This window comes from Rhinolophus sinicus, chromosome 14, assembly GCF_057876585.1.
Source record: "Rhinolophus sinicus isolate RSI-liver-muscle chromosome 14, RSI-T2T, whole genome shotgun sequence".
Lineage (NCBI taxonomy): Eukaryota > Metazoa > Chordata > Mammalia > Chiroptera > Rhinolophidae > Rhinolophus > Rhinolophus sinicus.
This window is the reverse complement of record NC_142514.1, coordinates 24,498,409-24,510,000: the sequence shown is the minus strand read 5'-3', so window position 1 is coordinate 24,510,000 and position 11,592 is coordinate 24,498,409. Positions and strand designations below refer to the sequence as shown.

Below are 11,592 nucleotides of genomic sequence, written 5' to 3'. Positions count from 1 at the left end.
GTAGCTGGATATTGTTTATAAAAGAGATTTGGCCACAAAAGGAAAGAGAAATGTGATAAGTTGGATCTAGTTTCTTATCTCTTGTATATTTTCTTTGTTTCCAGTTATAAAGGAACTGGTGGTATCTGCTGGGGAGAGTGTCCAGATAACCCTGCCTAAGAATGAAGTGCAATTAAATGCGTATGTTCTCCAAGAACCACTTGAAGGTAAAACATCCCCTTACATTTTGATAATGTTTTAATTTTTAATGATATCTGCATACCTCAGCTCCTTTATTCATCCCAGCAATCCTGTGAGAATAGGATATAGCATGCACTTGCACAACTGATGTGAAGGTAATACCATGTTGGAGAACATAGGATTTGATGTCAAGCCTGGGTTCAAATCCCAAGTCAGCCGGTCATTAGCTGAATGATTTTAAGCAAATTATTTAACTTCCCTAAGTTTCCTTTTTTTTTTCCCCTCAGTGAAATGAGATTAATAATTCCTATTTCATTAGATTACTTTAAGGGTGAAATGAAATGGTATATAAGGCACCTACTTCAGTGCCTAGCATATAGCTGATGCTCATTAAATATAAGTTGTATTATATCCATTTGAAACAGGAAGAAACTGAGACTCAGGTTGACCTCTTTATTTTGGCTAACCAGTAAATAGCAGGTACAGAACTTGTAGAGAAGTTATTCAAGACAGACTACTGCTACTACAGATTTGTTACTTAAAAAGACAGACCCCATGTGATATACAAAATTCAAATTTATAAAATATAAATTAGGGGATGATTAATTCATTATTTAAGAAAATTTTTGTAATGTGAGTTTTCTTTTCACCTTTGAAGTATACATTAACATAGCAAAGTCTGACTTATAAACACATACATATTCTTTTTTTTTTTTAGATTTTATGGGGAAGGAGAACAGGACTTTATTGGGGAACAGTGTGTACTTCCAGGAGTTTTTCCAAGTCAAGTTGTTGTTCTTTCAGTCTTAGTTGTGGAGGGTGCCGTTCAGCTTCAAGTTGTCATTTCAGTCTTAGTTGTGGAGGGCGCAGCTCAGCTCCAGGTCCAGTTGCCATTGTTAGTTGCAGGGGGCACAGCCCACCATCCCTTGCGGGAGTCGAGGAATCGAACCGGCAGTCTTGTGGTTGAGAGCCCACTGGCCCGTGTGGGAATCAAACCGGCAGCCTTCGGAGTTAGGAGCACGGAGCTCCAACCACCTGAGCCACCAGGCCGGCCCGATATTCTCTTTAAGACTCTCTCTGACATGAAGTGAAGCATAGTTTGATGAACAATGATGGCATTGGGTCTATATTACTCTCATTTATAAGGTCAGTTAAGTAGAATGTTATACTATATTCAGGATGGGACCCCTCCATTTTAGGTACACATGTTTCCAATACCATATTTCTACTTTCTGGACCCAACACCAAATAGTGTATTTATGCAAAAAGTACTTTTTCAGAACCTAAATGGCCTTTGTTCTTTATTTCTGCCCTTAAATTGAGTTTTATCAATTCATTTCACCTTCCTCTAGAGAAGCGTTTTCCTTTTTTCTTCTAGTGGTAAATTAAGGTGAATGAGTTTGGTGGCCTTTGAAGATGGAGGTGAGGGAAGAACCTCCAAGAGTTGCACTTGCTTCCACTCTTTGTGAAAGATATGCTGGGCTCTACTGTATTTTCTTTCTAACCCCTATTTGCATGTACATTTCTGTGAGTTAATATTGCCTTGTAGATCAGTATTCCAAAACACATCAGTTCAGAAACTGGTTCTTTCCAATTCTCCTCTCCCCAGCTGCTTCAACCTTTGATCAGACACACGAAGTGGATGGTTTCAAACTTGCAAAGGTTGGGGACGATGAGGCAGGATCAGCTCTGCCTGTTCTTCATTCCCCTGCTCTCCTGTGACAGCCCCTAAAGCACCTCTCAGGATCCTTCTAGGGCTTAGAGGCAGAGTTTGCAGACCACTACCCCAAATCATTAAAACCAGCATTCTGCCTAAGAGACCTATGCTTACTCACTCATTCCTGCCCTTGGGTAAAGTTCTGGCTGTAAGGCATAATTTAGCCCGAGCTTTTCTGTCTGGGGAATAGTGTCCTTTTTGGAAATTTGTGTTGTTAGCCTTAGATATTATAAAATTGTCAGTTCTCAAACTGTTTTCTGTGTGGAAAATAATTTCCAACCACAGGTGGAAGGAAAGTAATTTCTTAGCACTTGTCCTGCTTCTGCTTCTTCCCTGCCCTGTACCTAACCTAACTTCTACATACACATTTGTGAGAGCTTCCTGGGGCTGACAACTGGCCAAAAGAAAACTAGTATTTTGGAGAGGAAGGAAAAGTAATCGATTTTATATTTCAGGCTTATAAAAGAAAATCAGGTCTTAAGATGAAGGCTATCTTGGAATTAGGTTCTATGTAATAACTTTAACTTTTGAACTCTGAGATAAGAAATGACCATTCTAAGTATTTGAGGTCTCTGATTCTTCCTTTTATTTTTCACTTTTGGGTAGTAACTTAAAGTAAACCTTCCTACCAAGTCCCATTCTCCCCTAGCCAGACATGCAGTTTATTCCAAAAAAAATTTAAGACCACTTTTACTGGGGAGAGATTCCATTTCTAATAGTAGATACAGGATTCTATCCTTGCTATCCCCAGTCATATAGTCTGAGCTATGAGTGAGGACCATTTAATGCTTCATTTGATCTCAATTAATTTCATTGGGGCCTGTTTTAAGTGGGCCATTTTCTACCTCCTTCTGCAGGGTGTTATTTAGCTCAGCAGGAATGAAGTAGCTCTTTTAACCCACCAGGCTGTGATGACCTCGGTGAGATAGGCATTGTTAGTGCTCTGTAAAAAGCTATTTTTGAACCATGTTATTTAGAAGTCATTGCTGTTCTTTGTTGCAAAAGAAGTTTTGCAAAAAAATGGCCTTTGTTCCCAATGAGTTCATCTGCAGTAGTTGGTAGGGCATGTGCACATCATAAGAAACCTGGTATTTTGAGGGAGGATTGGCCCTGAGCAGGGTGGGTATTGGGGCAGGAATGAGCATTTCTGGGAGAGTAGAAGGAGCCCTGACTGTAGCTGAGTCAGCAGAATCCACCCTTTCTTTCAACAGAATGTTTAGTTTCCCTATAAGCATTGGGCTAAAATCTTAAAAAGTAAGGCCTTGTCAAGATTCAGAAGAGACTTGTTATTGGCGGGCTGTGTGGCGGCTCTGTGCGTAGGTGTGTGTTTTGATGATTTTTGTAACTGCCCTTCTATAGGAGAAACCTACACCTACGACTGGCAGCTGATTACTCATCCTACAGACTACAGTGGAGAGATGGAAGGGAAACATTCCCAGATCCTCAAACTATCCAAGGTGAATTTGCTTCCTGTCATTTGCAGGCTGGGGCAGAGGTGTTGACCATTTTAAAAATTTATAGTGTAGAATTTTTTGTTCACACTTAGTCAGGAACAGTCTTTCAGAAGTGAATCCTCCAAAAGTCTTGACTGGCTGACATCCAGTATTTGTTAGTGTATGATTCTCCAATTTTCATTTATGATGAGAAGACTATATAAGCATGGTGACGAATAGCTGAAAATACACACTAAACAGCTTTTAAGGGTAACAGAAGGATTTTAGAATTTGGGAGATAAGCTAGGTTATTTGTGGCCACATGCCTATGTAAATTGTCTGAGTTTTTTTGAGATTCAGTATAGTTAATAAGAGTCATAAAAATGTTCATATTCTTTGGCCAAGCAATTAATTTCTTTCTTCCTTTCTTCCTTCCTCCCTCTCTCACTCCCTTCTTCCCTCCCTTCCTTCCTTCCTTCCTTCCAACTGTTCATTGTGCAATAGTTATGTGGCAGGCATTGGGGATTTATCAGTGAGTTGATTGTAACCTTAGCATTCAAGGACAATAGTCTAGTGGGTGACACTGACTGGAAGCAGCTGATTATAACATGGGATACACTCGGTCATTGCAGTGGGTATTGAAGCCCCGGGGAGTTAAGAGTAGATTTCTTGGAGTTTGCCTACTTGGGTCATGAGAGGTGACTAACTTTCTGGGTAAAGATAATACCCTAAGCAGGGGAAGCAATAGGAATTGTATGTGATTCAGCCTGATTAGACCCTATGGTCTGAGCAGAGCAATGGTACAAGTCAGTTGGAGAGATGCAGGGGTCAGATTGCACAGAGCCTTTGTAAGGACTTTGACTCTTTTTTTTTTTTACATGCTACTGATGTTTATTTGAGAGAAGTGATTTTCAAAAAATTTTTTGACAGAGAACAATAGTAAAGAAATACATTTTAAATTGAGACTAGTACACACAGACATACATGTATACATACACACACTCCATAAAACAATACCGTTACATGTGATACAATCTTGTATTTTCTATTCTATGCTACTTCATTTAAAAAAAAAAAAAATGCTGGTAACCCACTAGTTGAGGACTTTGACTCTTATCCAGGGGGAATATGGAACCTTTTAAAGGTTTTAAGCAGGAAAAGACATGTTCAGATTTTCAGCTGGGAGACTAATGAAGAATCTGTTAGCAAATGTAGGTGTGAGATGATAATAGCCTGAGTAAAGAAAAACTAAATAAAATAAAACCTAAAAACCACTTGTTGAGCTTATACCATGTGCTAGAAACAGTGCTCGTTGTTTTATGCAATTTTTTCATTTAATCTTCATAACAACCCCAAGATGTAGATCTCAGTATCTGTTTTACAAATTACAAAACTAAAAACTGGGAAAATAAAGTGGTTTGGCCAAAGTTCATAAAGCTATTAATTTGTAGATTTGAACTGGAACCTTGTCTCTAAAGCCCATGCTTTTAACAACTGTGCTGTGATGATCGGTTAAAAACTGAGGTGTTGGCAGTGTGAATGGAGACAAGTGAGTGGATTTCAGAAATATCATGAAGGTCGACTTGATAAGATTTGGTGATCAGTTAATTGGGTGGAGGTGTTGGGAGAGAGAAGTCAAGGATAATTCTAGCCTTTTGGCTTAGGCCTCTGGGTTAGATGTTGGTGTGAATGTGGTGATATTCATCGAAATGAGGAGCAAGAAAGAGGAGCAAGTTTGGGGGTGGTTTGTAGGTGATTAATTCATTTGTGGACAGAGTCAGTCTGAGGTCCCTGTGAAACATTTAAGTGGAGGTGCCCAGTCAGTAGCTGGGGGTACAGGGCTGGAGGTCACAATACAAGTCTGGGCTAGAGAGGTGAATTTGCGCACTGACCTCAAATAGGTGACAGTTGAAACCATGGTAATAGATGAGATCATCCAGAGAGAGTGTGGGGAGTAAAGAAATAAATGGGCAGTGATTGGAATCCCAGGGAACATTGTCATTAAACATATGGAAGGAGGAGGAAACTGAAGGAAATGAGGAGTGGGCAGGAAGGTGAACGCCAAGGAAGGGAGAGCATTGCAACAAGAAGAAAGTGATCAAAAAATGCTATATACAGTCAATTAGCAATTACCCAAATAAGGTAATTCAAAAGAAAGAGGAAACCCATTTGGTAGAAAGGTGTTCATCACAGCATTAGTTATAATAGTAAAACTTTGGAAACAATCCAAATAGCCAACAACGTGGAATGCTTATGTGAACATTTATTCATGTACTATTCCTCAGCCATTAACATGACTATTAAAAAGACTTATAATGGGGAAAGTATTCATGCTAAATGAATGGAAGAAAGAACAATAAAAAGTATGAAACACAACTTGATTTTAGCTAGTTCCTGAATGCCATTGACCTATGAGCACCTCGAAGGTAGGGATCTTACCTTATTCATCTCCAAACCCCAAGCCTAGGACAATAACTGGTATATAATTGGTGCTCAGTAAATGTTTGTTGAGTGGAAGAACTGTTTAAAACTATTTTTTTGTATGTGGTTAAGGATTGAGAGGAAATAAGAGAAATATGATTAATCAGTGTGTTAGGACAGTGGGATTTTGGGTGATTTTTTTTTAATTTTTTAATATTATGTTTATACAGTCAGTAGAAATCAGGAGGGAAAAATATTCAGGTATTTGGGAGCTATTTGGTATTTTTACAAAATGTTTTTCTTTGCAGAGATGATTGTTTTCATTTCATAACTCTGGGAAGTAGGATGGCTGAGCCCTTAATGTTCTTTTTAAAAGGAAATGGGAGTACAGAGATATTGAAATCCCTTTTGTTGTTCTAGAGTCAGCTAGTAATAAGATTCACATAAAAAGCTATGGTGTTTTAGTTGGTGATTCATTGTTTCATCTCTTTGGCCAGTTTACTTTCTCCATTTTGGAAAACAGTGCAAGAAGAGGAGCGTGCAAGAATAGGCATGAGAACGTTCAGATATATGTGCAATTTAAGTATAATTGCTGGTGGGTTTTTTTTGGTGTTTTTGTTTGCGGTTGTCTAAAAGATCTTCTGTCCCTTCTGCAGCTCACTCCAGGCCTGTATGAATTCAGAGTGATTGTAGATGGTCAGAATACCCACGGGGAAGGCTATGTGAACGTGACGGTAAAACCAGGTGTGTTTCCCAGCCCTGACAGTCTGTATTGCTCCTCTGTGGGATTCCCAAGGAGATGGAGATTTGACTTTAGGGGCTTTTAATTCCCATTCTTTTTTTGCAATATATTTATTGGCAATTCCTAATCCAATGTAGTAAAAGGTTAGGGTGGCAAAGTATATACTGTGGTTCTAGTTGGAACACTTGGCTGGGCAAGGAAAACAGTCACGTGGCCTACAGTACAGTATGTCCTGAGCAATAGTCTCCCTACCTGAGAACTACTCCAAGTGGGTCATGCTGAGAGAGGACCATGTGTTGTAATTAAGAGACACGAGAAAGCCAGGAACCTAGGGGAGGCATGTAGAAGGAGAACCATCCAAGCAGCTGGCCCTTTCTGATCTCTGCAGAAATGTGGGCCTTTGCACACAGACTTCCTCACTGAAACCCTGCCAGTCCTCTTTCACCTTGGATGCCAAATTCTGTCATTCTTTTTAAGTGATCCAGCACCAGTAGATTACAGTGCTATAGCAAGGTATCTTGTTTTGCATTTTCAGAGACATTTGGGGGAAGTTGGCAGGTGGCACATACATTGGCACAAATTCTTAATACTGTTAATCTGTCTTTGTTGGTCATAGATTTTCTTTTCCTTCCTTGAACCTTGTAGCCCAGGTAATCTTTTCTCCTTCTTAAAAATGTATTTAGCATAAAGACCATTTGATCATTTCTCAAAGAAAAGGCAGCTGGGCTCAGTTATTCTGGTGGACCAGAGTGGGTTGTGAACTTTCCATCACTCTGGTCTAGTCACCTCACACATAGCTCCCGGTTGGTCGAGAAATCACCCATTATCTTTTCAACACAGCCTTGTGCCAAGGGGTAGTTTTCTGCCAAGGCCTTTATTGCACAAAGCTTATTTGCTGTCTACCTCTAGTCAGCTTGCCTGAAAGCAGTCATTCGCTGATTTAGTCCTTTTCATGAACTAGATAGCACATGAGCATTGAAAGAATGCATAAGGCATGGTCTTAGGAATAGTGAGGTTTAGAAGAAGAGGCTTTAACACTCCCAGGTGTCTTCTGTTAGAATGCCAGCCTGCTCTTGTAACTTGTGCATTTGGCGGTGCTTCAGCCATCAATTATGTAATGGAAACATTTATAATCACTCAGAGATGGCCTGCTCCTCCTAGAATTTACAAACCCCTCTTTTAATTTCTTCTGGGTCATTTTCTTGCAGAGCCCCGGAAGAATCGCCCTCCCGTTGCCATTGTGTCACCACAGTTCCAGGAGGTTTCTCTGCCAACCACTTCCACAATCATTGATGGCAGCCGTGAGTACTTATCTAATCATGATGTTTTAGAAGAACATTCACTGTGGATCCTGGTAGAAGATTTGGGCAGCTATTTCTGCGTTCTGTTCAGGCTTCTTGACCACATTATGGGATGACCAAACATCTGAAGCAACTGATTAGGAAGTAAAAACCAGACAAGCCTTATTTAAAACTCCCATGTGGCTTGTTTGAAGTAATATTTCTATTCTGAGATGCTAAGAAAGTGGGATTAGGCATATATTTAGCATTATTTTAGTTGAAACTTGTTGGTTTTCAAATTTTCTTAGATTGAGTTGCCGTTCTCAATTATGGAAACAAGTTCTCTCCTATCACGGCAAGATCAGTAACTGAGAGTGTTACCAGATCAGTAACTGAGAATGTTACCTGAGGAGCTCTCACCCAGCCATCACTGCCTATCAAGATTCTTGTCATCCTTCTCCTGATGAGACTCACAGAATGTGCTCCACGCCCCTGCCTGGGCTCACCAACATTTTACCCTTCAGAGTAGTGTCACCTGATGGGTGTCACCTAAGAGGATTTCTGGGTCTTTGCCATTGATGCTAGCTATGTGCGCAGAAGGTTTCAAGCCTATCACCCACCAGTATTTGCCTGGTTTCTTTGAGACCAATTTAGGGCCCTGTTACCCTGACTGCCTTAGCACCAACAGTGGTTTTTGGCAGAGGCAATCACTGCCTTAGGAGAGGAATCTCTAGCAAGGTTAAACAATTCACGTAGATGGTTCTGATAAGAAGAGGAGGCTAGAAGAATAGGCCAAGAGGGAAGAGACAGACAGGAGGAAGCACTTGTGCGAGTGGGAGAAAAGGTTCATAGAGTACCATTTTATTTTATATTTTTGAATAGATCAAAGTTAAATAATATGTAAAGGTATACAGTGAAAAGAATCACTAGCATCCCTGTCTCCCAACTATCCAGTTTTCCTCTAATCAGTGGTATTATTTTATGTATCTTTCCGATATTTTATGCATATATAAGAAAATACATACACAGTCATTATGATAAAACATTATATACACTGTTATGTACAAAGCATGTTTCTATATATTGGAGAATTTTTCTGAATCAATATATGAAATACTTCTTCATTTTTTTTCCTCTTAACGATTACATAGCCTTCCATTATATGGATATATAATTTCATTGTTTGAATATATATTTGTTTTTGATCAATCTCTACTAATGGCCATTTAGATGATTTTTGGTTTTTCACTGTTACAAATAATGTTACCATGAATAATCTTGGAAGCATGACATTTAACGTGTGTAAGGTTATCTGTAGGATAAATTACTAGAAGAGGAATTGCAGGAACAAAGATAAATTTTGCCAAATTGCTCTTTTTAAAGGTTGTATCAATTTATGCTTCCACCACGACTTAGGAAAGGGCCTCTTTGTCCACACCTTTACCCATATACTGTGTTATGAAGCTTTGGTCTTTCCCAATCTGGTAGGTTAAAAAATCATATCTCAAGTGTAATTTAAATTTGCATTTCTTTTCAGTGAGGTTGAGTATTTCATATGTTTAAGAATTTTTGATTTTCCTTTTTTTATACAGTAGCATTTTAACCAGAGGTTGCCTGTGTTGGAGTCCTTGGAAAACAACACAGTGGAATATCATTCATAGACAGGCACAATGACCCAATATTCCTAGGAAAGAAACACTATGGAGAGATAGTCTGTAATTTCATGAAGTTTTCCTATCCTCAAATCTCTGGGTAGTTGCCCTGGTTTGTGTAAACTGGATAAGTGCTGAGACCCAGCGCTCTCACGTTGTAACTGATGTTTCTTTATGGTCAAGAAAGCACCGATGATGATAAAATCGTCCAGTACCATTGGGAAGAACTTAAGGGGCCTCTGAGAGAAGAGAAGATTTCTGAAGATACGGCCATATTGAAACTTAGTAAACTCGTCCCAGGGAACTACACTTTCAGGTAAATCAGGATCCTTCAAGTTTACTGTAGGCCTTTCTTTTTCCTTGTGGGTTTTAAATTCTTACAGGAATAGCTCTGACAGATACCAAATTCATTGCAGAGTTGGTTGATAATATAGCCTTTGGTTCCATTGGTTCTCTGAGCCTTTTGGTGACTGTGGTCACGACATTAATAACTTTTTAGGGCAAAGCTCCTTGCACAATAGGTCAGGACCCACCACAGTTAATCCTTTGCAAAGCCTTACCTGGAAGATCTCCAAACTTTGTGGGTTTTTTTTTTTTTATTTCTGTCATTAAGTGAAAGGTCCCATATTCCTTTGCCTTTTCTCAGGAAAAATGTAGGAGGAATCTACTACTATCTTGTCTCTTCCCTTTGGGAAATGCTTCTTCAGCTTATGACATCCCAGAATCTTTACTATTGACTAGTGGTTTAATACTACGAGTTGTAGGATTGTTCTCTATTAGGGCTTTTTGCAGAATTTGATTCAAAGATAGTGCTTTTGTACTGACATTCTAGAATGTGATTAATAAGAGTGTTAGGCTGACTCGAGTAACACTCCTTGTATATGACAAAGCACTTGTGAGTATCATACAAACACCATATGTTTATGATACCGTCCTCATTTTACCTCTGAGAAAAATGAAACTCAGTGTATTTACTAACTTCTCTGAGGTCACACAGAACTGAAATGCAGATTTTCTAACGCCCATGTCAAGGGCTCATTCTACTCTCTTCCTTGACTTGACCCATACATATTTCATTTGTGCTTCCTTGAATGCCCTTCTCAGTGTGCTGGGAGTTCTGCCTAACCTTAAGGATATACTCGGTTTTCTGAGAGGCTCTCGGAGATCCCCAGGGAGGAGGGAATATGCCTCTCCTCTTTCTCTGCTGCACTTAGTGCCTCTGGCTGGCGCCTGCCAAGTTGCAACAGCTTATTCATGGGTGTCTGTCTTCCCCACCTGATCTGAGATTAATCCAGTTTTAGACACTGTCAGAGACATAGTGATGAACGTCTTAGCGCAGTACTTGCCATATAAATATGCGAGTTCTGACTGAGCAGCCCTCACATTGACTCAAGACTTGAGGCAAATGAAGGGTAGCTGCCATTCAATAAGGTTGGAGCCTTCTCATTGGTTAAAAATGGAAATGTGAGTTGGTATTTACCTTAGATTTTTAGTGTAGGAATTGTAACATTTATGGAATTTAGCCTGAGCTATTGTTTCTTGAACATTTACTATGTGTTTAACACTGTTCTGAGCTCTTTGCATGCAGTGGCCCATTTAATCCTTATAGCAGGTATTATAATTACTCTTATTTTATAGATTAGAAAATTTAGGCACCGAGTAGTTAAGTAACTTGCCCAAGGTCACACAGGCAATCCGAACTTTTCATAGTGTTAACCTGCAGCATTTTGGATGGAGGAGGTATTGGGAGCAGTTCTTTTTTTCAAAACCTCAATCTATGAAATGACAGAGTTGGGTTTGATTAGCATTAAGGTCCAATCTGATTCTATTCACCTTTTCCTCTCTCTTGCTTTCACATGGCATTAGCCTCTTTCCCCAGACCTGTGGGCAGCTGCTGTTTGGTTCCAGGATTCTTGCTTGCAAGCCAGGGACTGTTTGAGGTAAAAGTCAGAGTAATGGCCAGCTGCCATTTTTCTACCTGCTATAACTTGCTTTTGTTCTGAAATAGGAGCCAAATAGAATATGTTAAAAAAAACAAACAAACAAACAACAAACTGTGGGAACAACAGGGAAATTGGAAAAAGAGGAAAACTTCTGTGGATTTTTTTTCAGATTTTTGTTGATTTACACATATCTGTGTGTCTGATGTTTTTGTGCCTTTTTTTGT

General features: G+C 39.4%; 1 protein-coding gene across 3 annotated transcripts in view; it reads left to right on the top strand.

Moving 5' to 3' along the window:
- The window catches only part of KIAA0319L (KIAA0319 like), an 89,358-nt gene that overhangs the window by 55,719 nt on the left and 22,047 nt on the right, over nucleotides 1-11,592 (top strand). For all 3 annotated transcript variants that reach the window (XM_019726497.3, XM_019726494.3, XM_019726495.3), the window contains exons 5-9: nucleotides 105-206; nucleotides 3,257-3,354; nucleotides 6,408-6,495; nucleotides 7,702-7,794; nucleotides 9,609-9,741. In XM_019726497.3, coding sequence (XP_019582056.2) covers nucleotides 105-206; nucleotides 3,257-3,354; nucleotides 6,408-6,495; nucleotides 7,702-7,794; nucleotides 9,609-9,741 — 514 coding nt within the window. The remainder of the gene's footprint in view (nucleotides 1-104; nucleotides 207-3,256; nucleotides 3,355-6,407; nucleotides 6,496-7,701; nucleotides 7,795-9,608; nucleotides 9,742-11,592) is intronic.